The 14185-nt window shown below is 38.0% G+C and overlaps 1 protein-coding gene across 2 annotated transcripts in view; it reads right to left on the bottom strand.

The window, feature by feature from the left end:
* Positions 1–14185, bottom strand: part of HFM1 (HFM1, ATP dependent DNA helicase homolog) — a 106023-nt gene that overhangs the window by 80424 nt on the left and 11414 nt on the right. Inside the window, exons 4-5 of one of the 2 annotated variants that reach the window (XM_012801657.2) lie at positions 12225–12487; positions 11897–11944 (exon numbers count right to left, since the gene is read on the bottom strand). The exons of the other annotated variant lie outside the window; for it this stretch is intronic. Coding sequence (XP_012657111.1) covers positions 11897–11944; positions 12225–12487 — 311 coding nt within the window. The remainder of the gene's footprint in view (positions 1–11896; positions 11945–12224; positions 12488–14185) is intronic. 2 annotated transcript variants of the gene reach the window in all.

Genomic DNA, 14185 nt, shown 5'->3' with positions numbered 1-14185 from the left:
ACACAGATATACAATTTTTTAGCCAATTATATTTTTACAAAGATATATAATACATGAATTAATAAATTGTTAGTGATCCTGTTAAAATTTAGATCATTTGACTTCTCTGGTCAAATTTCTCCCATTTCTCTTAAAGTATGTGGCTACAAGGCCCTACATGATCTTGTCTCCCAACTGCCTCCCCCACCATAATCCCTCTGACTTCATGTTACTACTCTCCTCTGACTCATCTCCTCGAGCTATACTGAACTCTGCTGTTCCTCAGAAATATCAGCCATCTTCCTGCTATAGTCTTCCCTTGGTCTAGACCATGGGTGGGAATCTTTTCGTATAGGAGGGTGGCATTAATTTAGATGTAATCAAATAAGACCACATTTAAGAAACTTCAATTAGATATACGTTAACATAGACAGACATTATTTTGTAAAAATCTGTGTACTTAATTAATTTAAAACATGAAAACTACTTGATTTGTTAATTTTAAAGTTAACTAACATTTTAATGTTATGTCTCTGTTATGTCTGCTTTTTTGTTGAAAGCATTTACATATTTGGTTGCAAAGAGGTCCAAAGTCTCAGTTGATCCTCTAGATGGGTGTCAGTCATTTGTGACCTTAAAGGTATCCTTATTTGGGTTAATTCAAAGAATGCAAATATGTAGCAATAAGTGCTTGACAAGCAAGAAAACAGGGGTTTGGGGCAGGTTAATGAAGGCATGGGTATTCTATTGCATTTTTTCCATATTTCAATTGGATCTTTCTTACATCAAACAATGACTTTAAATGTCAACTACCAGGAGCTCAATCAATTCTATCTGTAGTTCTTTAGGTGCCTCAATTAGGTGAGGCTGAAATGTTAATTGAGTGTGAAGTTATGATTCTCAAAGCCAGTAAAATTTCAAGTATATTCTCCAATTAATATGGATGAACAGTTACGAATTTTTCAAAAGATTTACATATATCATCATGGTCATCAGTGACCTTTGCTAACGTGGGGAAAATGTTCATCCAAAATTTCCTTTTGAAGAAGCATTTTGAAAAAAGATAACTTGACCTAATGAAGTGGCTCATGCCTGTAATCCTAGCACTCTGGGAGGCTTAGTTGGGAGGATCACTAGAGCTCAGGAGTTCGAGACCAGCCTGAGCAAGAGTAAGAAATCATCTCCGCTAAAACTAGAAAAATTAACTAGGCTTTGTGGTGGGCACCTATAGTCCCATTGACTAGGCAGGTGGAGGCAGGATGCTTGAACCTAAGAGTCTGACATCACTGTGAGTTAGGCTGATGTCATGGCACTCTAGCTCAAGTGACAGAGTGAGACTGTGCCTTAAAGAAAAAAAGAAAAGAAAAAAGACAGCTTTTTCAAGATGTTTAGATTTTCTTTGCAACGTATCATATATAGAAGAGTGCATGTGAGAACACTTAGAGAAGAGTCCTAATGTGCTTGCATTACTGGTAATAATGATTTTATAAGCTTAAAACCAACACTCAATTATTAGTTGTTAGTAGCTTAGAAATTATATTAGAAATAGGATTGCACAGACTGGACAAAAAGGAAGACAGTAATAAGGGATTAATTCAGAAGAGATTTCCTGGCTTTGAGCACAAAGTGTGAGACATTGTCACTTTTATATTCTGAAGCCTGGCTTGTTAAATATCCTCCCTTTACCCACAGCTGCGTCCGAGGCCACAAGGCCGTTCCCTGCCAGGGCGGGGATGCATGCTCTAGGAGAGTGCTTTTTGAGAGTTAAAAATGTGAAATCTTTAAACCTTGTTCAACACAGGAAGATTTCCTCCAGACCAGATAAGGAGATGAAATATCTCTTTTCTTCTGTCACCTCAGTTTGGCCAGAGGAGGCTGTCTGGACACAAGGCTGTGAGAGTACTAAAACATCACATCAGTGATGTGTGACTGTGGGTCAGCTAAGATATTTTCCTTGAGTCAGGTTTCTAATTGTTTACCTTGTCAAAACTCTGATTGTGTTAAGATCATAAATACCTTAAAACAATAAAAAGTAGCAAGTAAATTCATACAATTAATGTAACTAATTGTAAAATTAATCTAGTTAATAGTAATACAAACACAGCAAGAATGACAAGATTGTTTCCCTTGCCTTCATAAGATTTATGATTGTAACACTGATGTATGAAATAAATACAAAGCTAGCCTGTTACTTGGGGCGGCATACTGGAGCCTCACGAAGAAGGGTATGCTGCTTCCCGAATCCCTACTGCTCTTAAAACTATCTCTTTGTCTATTATTCTCTATAACTTTCATAATAATTTTCAATTGGTCTTCATCGCACCACGAGGCCACAGGGAAGGAGACCCACAGCGTGTCAGGGCTGGTTTCCCCAACATTTACCTTGCAAAGATACATTTAAATCATTTTGATTTCACATGTAGCACACAGAAATGCTGCATTCCTATAGAAATCTTCTTTTAATAATTCACATTTCTGATTCTATTCTTCATAAAATTTAAATATCTATTCTTGCAGAGATAAAATGCTGGCTAACACCTGTCCCTGCAACAGCCAACACACTTTTAGAATGAAAGGGCAAATATACACTGAATGCCTCATCATTCAGCTTTAGCATATTACAAAACTAAACTAATGATGCCATTGCATTTGCAAGTATATGTTACATTATTAAGTATACAATATTTAATTTCCTTAAGTACTGAGTTTGATAATTGATATCTCTCGACATTTCACTTTGATACTTTTTTTTTTATTATTGTGAAGGTACATTTTCATTCTTTGAAATGCACATTTTGACTTGTCATTTTCTTTCCAAAAATTTTTTAGAGCAATTTGGGTGAAGCCAGGGACAAGTCAAAAATTGATGTTACTTTCGAATATGAGTACGGTCATGAAATTAATAAAGTGTTTGGGAAGAACATGGCCAATGAATGTACACACAGTACATTGAGGTTTGAGAAGTTCCACTCTGGTGATCTTAATCTTGAAATTGAGCCACATGGATGACCTGAGACCAAAGTGGATAATGATAAGCTGAAAGTGAGAGGGCCAGACTAGCTCCATTTTGTTGTTTACTGCACAAACCCCATTCCTAGCTGTTTACTGCATAAGCTCCATTCCTAAACCTGCAGGGCCACTCCCTGCTGCCTCCCCAACCCCTGGTTCCACAGCCATTGTAAACCATAAACTGAGTCATCTTAGGCAAACAGCTACCATAACAATAAGTTTCTATTACCTTGAAATACAGGTATTTTCCTCCAGCCACCTAATCAGGCTGCACCAACTCTAGCCCCTGGTTAAGAGATCCCCCCACCCCTCACCTGTACCAATCCAAATTCTCCTTTACTAGTGAAATCATCAACCACCAATGCAAATCCTCCTTTACTAATGAAATCACCAACTACCAATCAAAAGTGTACTCGTACCCTTCTTCCCCTCTTGCTTTCTGTATCCCATAAAAACCTCACACACCCCAGGTTCGGGGCTCTTCCTTGGCTTGCATGCCAGGAGAGACCAGGCCCGGGCTTGAATAAATCTCATCTCTTGCTTTTTACGTCAGAGTGCGTCTCGGATTTCTCTGCTGGGGCAACTTGGGGGAATTTTGGGGGCATAACAAAAGCTGTAGTGGAAGCAAATCCATCTCAACTTATGCGTGAATTAGCAGCAAGGTTTAATGTTACTATTCCAATAATATTGGAGCATTTGAAACGAATTGACAAGGTAAAGAAGCTAGATAGATGAGTTTTGCATGAATTAAATGAGTGTTAGAAGAGAAATCACCTTGAAGCTTGCCTTTCTTTGCTATCACGACATAAAAGCAACCATTTCTGTACTGTTTATTATATGTGATGAAAAGTGAATTCTTTTTGACAATTGCAAGTATTTGGCACAATGCCTAGATAAAGACGAAGTGCCAAAACACAGCCAAAATCAAATATTCATCAAAAAAAGCTAATGGTGGGCAGTGCCTGTGGCTCAGTGAGATGGGCACTGGCCCCATATACCAAGGGTGGTGGGTTCAAACCTGGCCCTTGCCAAACTGCAACAAAAAAATATCTGGGCATTGTGAGGGTGCCCAGCAACTCAGGAGGCTAAGGCAAGAGAATCATCAAAGCCCAAGAGCTGGAGGTTGCTGTGAGCTGTGATGCCACAGCATTCTATCGAGGGTGACAAGGTGAGAACAAAAAAAAGCTAATAGTGTTTCTTTGGTGGTTCAACACTGGTATTATCTATGACAGCTTGATGCAACCTGGTCAGCTGATTACAGCAGATGTCTACCGCAACCAATCAAACGAAATGATAAGGATGCTTGAGATTAAGCAGATGAGATAGGTTAATAGTGACAGGCCAATCCTCTTTCATAATAACACTCGACCACAGTCATACAAACAATGCTGCTCGAAGTATAGAAGCTGGACTTGAAAACCCTCTGTCATACATCATATTCACCAGACCTTAAACCAACTACCATTTCTTCCAGGCTTTGGACCACTTCTTGCAAGAAAAAATATTCACTTCTCAACAGCTGTGGAAAATTTCTTTTGTGATTTTCATTGCCACTTGCTCTCTAGGCTTCTTTGATGCTGGTATAAACAAGCTGCTGTTAAGATGGCAAAACTGTCAAAAGTTTAGGCACTTACTTTGATTAATTGCACTGTTTCTTGTTTGACCTATAATAAACTTTTGATTCAAAATTGGACATTTTATATTTAATGACCTAATAGTTAACAATACTATAACTTGTTGTAAAGTCACTTAAAATAACAGCTTTAGCAACAAAGATTTCGCTGATATAAAATGCAATGAAAAGAAATGAGAGCATCTGGATGTTAATACTTTTTTTATCTGAACATTAAACCTTTCATATTTTCCTGTCATGGAAGGTGCACTGACTGTACATACACTCACTAAATTAATGTGAAGACTAAGTGAGCTACTAATCAGTTATGGTTCTCTTTGAAAGAGGTAGTCGTTTGTACTTCCAAATGTTATCAGAGTCCGGGCATTCCACCACTTCAACAACACATTTTTTCACAATTTCTACATTGCTGAATGGCTTTCCTTTTTTCCAAAGAATATAAGCTACTTTGTTTATTTATTTACTCAATTCTTGTTTTTTTTTTTTTTTGAGACAGAGCCTCAAGCTGTCCCCCTGGGTAGAGTGCCATGGCATTACAGCTCACAGCAACCTCCAACTCCTGGGCTCAAGCGAGTCTCCTGCCTCCGCCTCCCAAGTAGCTGGGACCACAGGCGCCCGCCACAATGCCCGGCTATTTTTTGGTTGCAGCCGTCATTGTTGTTTGGCAGGTCCGGGCTGGGGATTCGAACCCGCCACCTTAGGTGTACGTGGCTGGTGCCTTAGCCGGTTGAGCTATAGGCGCCGAGCCCAATTCTTGTTTTTTTGAGGCAGAGTCTTATTTTGTTGCCCTTGGTAGAGTCCCATGGCTTCACAGCTCACAGCAACGCCAAATGGTTGGGGTCAAGCAATTCTCTTGTCTCAGCCTCCCAAGTAACTGGGACTATAGGCACTCACCACAATGCCCAGCTATTTTTAGAGACAAAGTCTCGTTTTTGCTCAGGCTGGTCTCAAACTCCTGAGCTCAAGCAACCCACCTGCCTCAGCTTCCTACAGTGTTAGGATTATAGGTGTGAGCCACCACACTCAGCCTATAAGCTACTTTATAACTTGCTTCAATGACATTATTTCCTGGTCTAATTGCTGCTTTTAAGAATTATCTTTGCTTTTGCTTTTCATCTTTTAATTTTTGCAATACAATATTTTGTCCCTCCTCCTCTAATTTAAAATAATTCAGTCTTTATGAGTGTTATAATCCTGATAAGCACTGAATTTCTTTAATGTTGATACTGCAGTATCACAAAGCAAGCAAATCATCTTATTTTTAGCAGAAAGAAGATAATATCACAATTCCCAATCCTCATTAAAAAATCTGTTCTCTTAGTCTTCTTTGACATGTTGGGCTGTTAAGCAGACAGGATTAAAAAATACTGTCAAACTGTTCAACTATTCACAAATTCCACTTTAACGAGAAACACTCTTGTTGAAAGCTGATAACAGACTGGTGTCCTCAACACCCATAATCTCTTACACAACAGTATTAGTCAGGCAGGGAAGTTAGAACTAAATCATGAACATATAGCAACTGTCAATTTAGCTCTTATGGCTTACTAATGTTCTAACTGTGTTGGTCAACCTGGGAGGATTATTTTGTTGTAACTTTATTCTTTGGTATTTAAATACGTTACTTAAAAAAATAAAATATAAACATAAAAGATGAATAATAATCTATTACTGTGTTTCCCCAAAAATAAGACCTACCCCCCAAATAAGCCCTGGCAGGATTTCTATGCATTTGTTAAATATAAGCCCTACCCCAATAATAAAACCTAGTGATGGGTGTTGGCTATGCAGGATATCTGCATAGCCATGCCATGCATTTCCATGCAGAGCGGTAAAGAAGACTGGAATACCTTTTATCTACCACAGCTCCTTTCTCCAAGCAGTTCCCACTTGTGTGGTCACAGGCATCCTATTGTGCATGTGCAAAGAGCTAGGGGAAAGGAGATTGTTGTATTATACTTAATAAAAATAAGACATCCTGGGTGGTACCTGTGGCTCAAAGGAGTAGGGTGCTGGCCCCATAAGCCAGAGGTGGCGGGTACAAACCCAGCCCCAACCAAAACCTGCAAAATAAATAAATAAATAAAAAATCCCCTGAAAATAAGCCCTAGTGTGTTCTTTTTGAGAAAAAATAATTATAAGACAGTGTCTTATTTTCGGGGGAACACGGTAATAAAAATAAAAGGATTTGTTTTATAAAATTTGGATTAACTCAAAAGGCCACATTTAAAAACCTAGAAAGCAGCTTGGTGCCTGTAGCTCAGCATCTAGGGCACTGGCCACATATACCAGGGCTGGCAGGTTCAAACCCAGCCTAGGCCTGCCAAACAACAATAAAAACCCAGAAGGCCACAAGGGATCTTCTTTTTTTTTCTTTTGAGACAGAGTCTCACTATGTCACCCTCAGTAGAATGCTGTGGTGTCACAGCTCACAGCAACCTCAAACTCTTGGGCTTATGCAATTCTCACCTCAGCCTCCCATGTAGCTGGGACTACAGGTGCCTGCCACAATGTCAGGCTATTTTTTTGTTGCAGTTGTCATTGTTGTTTAGCAGGCCTGGGACGGGTTCAAACCCACCAGCCCCAGTATATGTGGCTGATGCCCTAACCACTAATCTATGGGCGCTGAGCCAGCCACATGTGGTCTGAAGCCCGCAGGTTCCCCACCACTGGCCCTAGTCTATTCCTCCCTCCATATTTCCTTGGCTCTTTCTCCTTCACTAACTGATTAAATCTGATCTTTCTAAGAAAGCCTGCCTTAATTACTCTATTTAATTCTAGACCCTGAGCCTTGAATCCCAGCAGTCCCAATTTAATCCACTTACTCTTCTCTACTATTTTCTTTTCCCATAATATTTATCACCTTCTAAAATACCTTATGATGTATTTATATACTGTTAAAATTGTTCTAACCTGTCCTCTTACTCACCCTTATGCCAAAAATGTTAATTCCTCAAAGGCAAGGATTCACTGCTTTCCTAAGTGAAATACCCCCAAATACCTAGAAGAGTACCTGACACATGATAAGAACACAGTTAGCATTGGTCAGCATTTATCAAGTAGTTAATCAAGTCATTTATGAATCTTCATTTTACCTTCTGTTGTGAAGAATGTCAGAATATTTCTGCCAAAACAAAAACATAATTTTGAGTTTGTAAATCCATCAGCTTTTGAAGGAGTCTCATTTTTCCTTCAAAATTTGTCTCTTTCTATAAAATATTTGTAACAAGCCCTTCAAGTGGGCCATAATGCTGGTTTTTCTCTCATATTTCTACATCAATTTATATTCACAGAAATGAATCTTTGATTCAGAGTAGATGTAGAATCAGGTTTTCAGCTCACGAGCAAACTCAAATACTAACATAATTTATCATTACTATCAAGACCTAAGAAAAATTTCCTTTCATTCAACAAACTATCAGCAGTGTTACTGCAATTATGTTATAATCCGTAAATTATTTGAGGAACTAAAAATGACAAGAGTACTATAGCAGGATAAGTCTGACAAAACCTCTCTTGTCCTGAGGATATAAATACAATACATTATTTTTTAAAAATCAGAAAATAAGTTGTGTCAAAGTAACCCAGAAACTCTCAAATTACCACAAATAGGATGTAGTCTTCCACTTGAAACACATACTTGGAAACAATGAGGTATAGTACAATGAGTTTGACAACAAACGAACCTTTTGGATAATAAATCAATGGACACAATGTAGGCAGTAGTCTTAACTAACAAAGACACCTAAACAACAGAACCAGTTCAGCTGTGCTAATACAGTGTAAAGATCTTTTTAAAAACTGTTTAAAAAGGCCAGGTGCAGTGGCTCACGCCTATAATCCTAGTACTCTGAAAGGCCAAGGTGGGTGGGTTCAAGACCAGCCTGAACAAGATTGAGACCCCATCTCTACTAAAAACAGAAAAACTAGCCAGGCATTGCAGGCACCTGTAATCCTAGCTACTCAGGAGCCTGAGGCAAGAAGCAAACTCTGTGCCCAAGAGTTTGAGGTTGCTGTGAGATGTGATGACACCATGGCACTCTACCCAGGGCAACAGAATGAGACTCTGTCTCAAAAAACAAAAACCAAAACCAAACAAACAAAAGAACTCTTTAAAAGGCAGTGCCCCATCCCTTTGGGCTACCACTTTCCAGATCTCCTTTATCACTTTAGCAGGACTTTTTGGTCTGCAAAAAATGTTCCATCTTGGCATGTTTCTAGTCTATGAGATTTGGGGCTTTTTATTTGCTTTTTGTTTATATTTACATGCATTCCCCTGAAAACAAAATAAAGTCTTTGGCCTTTTTAACTGACAAAAATATTATGGAATGGCTTCCAGTAAAAGAGAAGAACAATTTCCCATCATACAATTAAACAACCTTTCAACTGCCTACTGCTAATCTATTTCCTATGTTCCCATCCTATTTTGAGCACCAGAGAAAAGGAAGTGTGTCAAAATAGAGAAACCACATTGAAGAAAGTGCTAGAGACCAGCTATGTCTACAGTTGTATCATCAAATTCTCTTATTGTCCCCTCACCCTATTTTAACTCAATTATTTGCTATAGAGGCAATTTTTCATAAATGCTCAAGCAAATATTTTCTAACCATACTTCAGAATGATCTCAGATGAATCCCAGAGTATCCAGAATTAGATCTGCCCAATATTTGGAATTTGCTTCTGTTATAACTTTTGTGTATTCTAGCGTATTCCTCAGCATTGAGTCACTACTTCCATATTTCTAATGTATAGATTTGAAGATATAACCTCACCTACTCAAAAATATAGCATAGTTTCTCTTCATTGCTTAAATTTATTAAAAACAAGCTGGACATGGTGAGAAGCAGGAAGATCTCTTGAGGCCAGGGGTTTCAGACCAGCCTGGACAACATGGCAAGGTCTTATAAAAAAATAAAATAAAAAATTTTAAAATAAATAAAATAAAAAACAAGATACTAAGAGAATGGATCTTTTCTCTTTATTTTTGGAGACAGAGTCTCAGTCTGTTGCCCTTGCTGTAGCATCACAGCTCACAGCAACCTCAAACTCTCGGGCTCAAGAGATTCTTGTGCCTCAACCTCCTGAGTAGCTGGCACTACAGGCACCCACCACAATGCCCAGCTATTTTTATAGACAAGGTCTCACTCACTCTGGCTCAGGCTAGTCTCAAGCCTGTAAGCTCAGGCAATCCACCTACCTCGGCCACCCAGAGTGCTAGGATTACAGGCATGAGCCACCCTGCCCAGCCCTAAGAAAACAGATCTTAAGTATTTTCACAACAAAAGTAAAACAGTAACTATGTAAGGTGATAGGGTTGTTAACTAGGTTGATAGTGGTAATCATTTTCACAATGTATACATATAACAAAACATCACAATGTATGGTATATCTTTCATGTATACAATTTTTTTAGAGATAAGGGTATTTTATTTTATCTTATTTTGGAGACAGTATCACTTTGTTGCCGTTGATAGAGTCATCATAGCTCACAGCAACCTCAAACTCTTAGACTCAAGTGATCCTCTTGCCTTAGCCTCCCAAGTAGCTGGGACTACAGGTGCCTGCCACAATGCCCGGCTATTTTTATTTATTTTTTTTGTAGAGACAGAGTTTCACTTTATTGCCCATGGTAGAGTGCCATGATGTCACAGCTCACAGCAATCTCCAACTCCTGGGCTTAGGCTATTCTCTTGCCTCAGCCTCCCGAGAAGCTGGGACTACAGGCGCCTGCCACAACGCCCAGCTATTTTTGTTGCAATTTGGCCAGGGCCGGGTTTGAACCCGCCACCATATATATGGGGCCGGCGCCCTGATCACTGAACCACAGGCACCGCCCAATGCCCAGCTATTTTTAGAAGACAAAGTCTCGCTCTGGCTCAGTCTGGTCTCAAACCTGTGAGCTCAGGCAGTCCACCTACCTCAGACTCCCAGAGTCCTAGGATTACAAGTGTGAGCCACCACACCCTACCAGAGATTAAGAGAATTTTAATTATCATTTCTACCATTATTGACTTCTCACTATATCTCCAATAATGTGCCTAGCACTCACAGCAACCCTATAAATTCTGCTACTTCTTATCCACGTTGTCAGATAGGAAAAAGGATGAACAAATACACAATTTTTATTTGTCAAATATACCTCAAGAAAGCCAAGGAAAAAATAAAAACAAAAAACCCTTGACCTTATTATTCATAGTATTAAATCAGTGGTTCTCAACCTTCCTAATGCCATGGCCCTTTAATACAGTTTCTGTGGGTCATGACCCACAGGTTGAGAACCACTGCATTAAATGATCTAATCCTAAGATACCTATCTAACATTATTTTCTACTCCTCCTTTAATCATATATTTTACTTCAGCCAAGTTGGAGCACTTAGTCATTCCAAACGTATTCCACACTTTACTTCACCTTCCTCATGACTACTCCTCTGCCCTAACACCTTCCTTACTTTATAATAAGGCATGATCTTTGCCTTCAAAGAGTTAATAGGTTATGGGGAAATACTCACATAAATAGCTAATGCAGTTTATGTAAGTTAATAAAGAATAGTAAGTTAATAGTAAGTTAATGCAGAATAAGACACTTACAGGTATACGGGGTATTAAAGAAGCAAAAAGGATGTTACCTCCAGAACACACACACATGCTCAACATATTTATACTAGAAATGCTCAACGTATAAATTGTATTATATGTGTATATGTGTATAAACCACAAATTAGGTTCTTTAAAAAATAATAGGTTTGTTAAAATGTCCCTACTCCACATACTGTCCCATTCCCATACATTTCCCCTACCCAGTTTATCCCAATATGGCTATTCTTACCCAAAGTATAAGAAATTACAGGCTTGGCGCCTGTGGCTCAAGCGGCTAAGGCGCCAGCCACATACACCTAAGGTGGCGGGTTCGAATACCCAGCCCAGGCCTGCCAAACAACAATGTTGTCTCAAAAAAAAAAAAGAAAAGAAATTACCTGAATCTGTTTATAAATAAATACAGGATGTTCAAGAGTTCTGACAATAACACAGAGTTGATTGGGGTACTTACCTTGTCACAGACCGACAACAAACATTTCATGAGTTGGTACCAGTGTGAAGAACACCCTCTGAGCAGCAAAGGTTTTATATACATTTATTTCTTAGATAACCCAAAGATTCACTTTTCCCTATTTTTCTTTGTCAGCCAAAATAAACAAATAGAAACATAAACAAAATGTTTAAAAATTATGATTTCATAAATACAAAGCAACTGTTATAAATAATTCAAAGGATACGAATTTCTGTGACAGCCTTCAGGGAACCTAAACGATTTCCTATGACCCCTAAAAAAATAATCATACATACTTATATATTTTTAAACTTTTCCATAAAAATAACCCTAATAAAACTTGCATAACTTTTTATTGAGAACAAAATGCAAAGTATTTTTAATACACAGCTAAAAATATTTTAACACATAATATAGTAATGCAGTAATAAAGAAATAAAGAAATGTCACAGAGAGATAACTTTCTCAAAATTACTATATTTATTTTTCCCTATGCTAAGAAATGTAGATTAATTTGTACTTTTATAAAACCAACTGAAAAAGCAAAGAATTACCTTGAGTATCACGAGGCTGGGAAGCAACTGAAAAAGATGGTGCTTTGAATATGCTGTCTCCAATTTCAGAAGCAGAAAAAGCATCATTTGCTATAAACATATTTGCAGAATACTGAGGTTTATCTTTACTACTGCTAGTGTTTCTTGATTTCCCTTTGTTCATTTCTGTTTGAACAATTTTCACTGAGCCAATGTGAGAGTCCAAGTTTGCACTGTCATTGGAATAAGCACTTTCATATATATTGTCAGATATCTTAAATAATCTGCAAAAAAACCAATACCACACACATTTTCCACTTGTACCAGGTGCTTTGAACATAAAAAAAACTAGCATAAGATTATCCCCTTTAAAAATAACTCATAGATTATAGTTTATTCAAACAAAAAAAGTTAATCATTTCTCCTAAAATATGACATGTTAAATTTACCACTGAATTATGTTTTTCCGCTTTCCTAAAACTCAGATAAATCCATTTGTGGTATCTAGCCTCCAAAATGCCCCCAGTGATCTTCACATGATCCTTACTCGTTTGCAATTAATCTTCTACAAATTGAATTGTTGAATCAGGATTGAACTGTGTAATTAGTAGACTACTATAGAAGAGCAGGTATGTGATTTTCAAGGTGAAGTTATAAAAGACATCGTCCCTTCCACATGATTTCTTAGATCTCTCACTCTCTGGGGGACTTAGCCACATGACAGAAACACTCAAGCAACTCCATGCGGAGAGGTAGTGAGGCTCCCTGTCAACAACCAGCACCAACTTGCCAGTTAAGGACAGCAAGCTACCTTGAAAACAGATCCTAGAGTGCTTGTCAAGCTTTCAAATGACTGTAGTCTTGCTAACATTTTTTTTTTCAGTTCTAAGATATTCATTGAAAACTAGGGTGACCAGATTTTAACATTTGTAAAGCGGGACAACATGGGGAGGGGGCAGGGCAGGGGACAGGGCAGGGCAGGGGACAGGGCAGGGCAGGGCCTGACAACAATGCAAACTTTGGTAAGCTGTTCTCGATAATCACTTCTCAACAATTATTTGTTATTATTATAGTTTAACATTATAAAATTAACAAAAATAATATAAAACTCATATTCTGGCAAAATAGCCACATGACAGCTGAAAATCGTATATTCCCTTCCTGTTCTCCCGCCCATTCGTGCATTCTTTCCAAAAATCGGGACTTTTTTAAAACGCTGTGGGATGCAGGACAAATTGTTAAAAAGTAGGACTGTCCCGCCAAAAGTGGGACATCTGGTCACCCTATTGAAAACCCCAAACCATCATGTAATTGCCCAAAAAACACAAAGGGATAGAGCATTTGACTATCCTGCACTACAATTTGTTTCTCTTACAAAAACAAAATTCTAGGTGACCTGCTTGGGTTTAAATGTACTTTTTTTTAAATTATTGTTTAGGATTCATTGAGGGTACAAAGAATTAGATTACACTGATTGTGTATGTTAGGTAAAGTCTCTCTTATAATTGCATCCCACCCCCAAGAGGTGTGCCATTGGCTAACATTTTGATTGTAGCCTCCCTATGAGAGGCCCCCAACATCTTTATGTATTCTCATGAGAGACCATAAGCTAGAACTACTAGTTAAGTTATTCCTAAATTCCTAACCAAAGAAACTGTGACAGATAAGTGTTTATTGTTGTTTTAAGATACTAAGTTTTGGAATAATCTGTTATACAATAACTAACTAATGTACATTTTAAAGACAATAAAATGCTTAAGAAAGAGATTTAAAAAGCCACTTCTAATTCATCTCCAATGGCTTTCTCCTTCATGTAATCTCAGCACTTACTGTTACAGTTGTACCTATTACTTTGTACTAGGCACAACTGCTGTTCTCCTCAATCAATAATTCTGAGATACCATTCTCTGACCACACCTACTGTTGATATTTTTAGCTTGTTTGTTGAAGGTTCCAATGAGATTAAAGAACAAATTAACCTA

This window comes from Otolemur garnettii, unplaced genomic scaffold (assembly GCF_000181295.1).
Source record: "Otolemur garnettii isolate 467f Iridium unplaced genomic scaffold, OtoGar3 scaffold00010, whole genome shotgun sequence".
NCBI lineage: Eukaryota > Metazoa > Chordata > Mammalia > Primates > Galagidae > Otolemur > Otolemur garnettii.
This window is presented reverse-complemented; position numbering and strand designations above follow the sequence as displayed.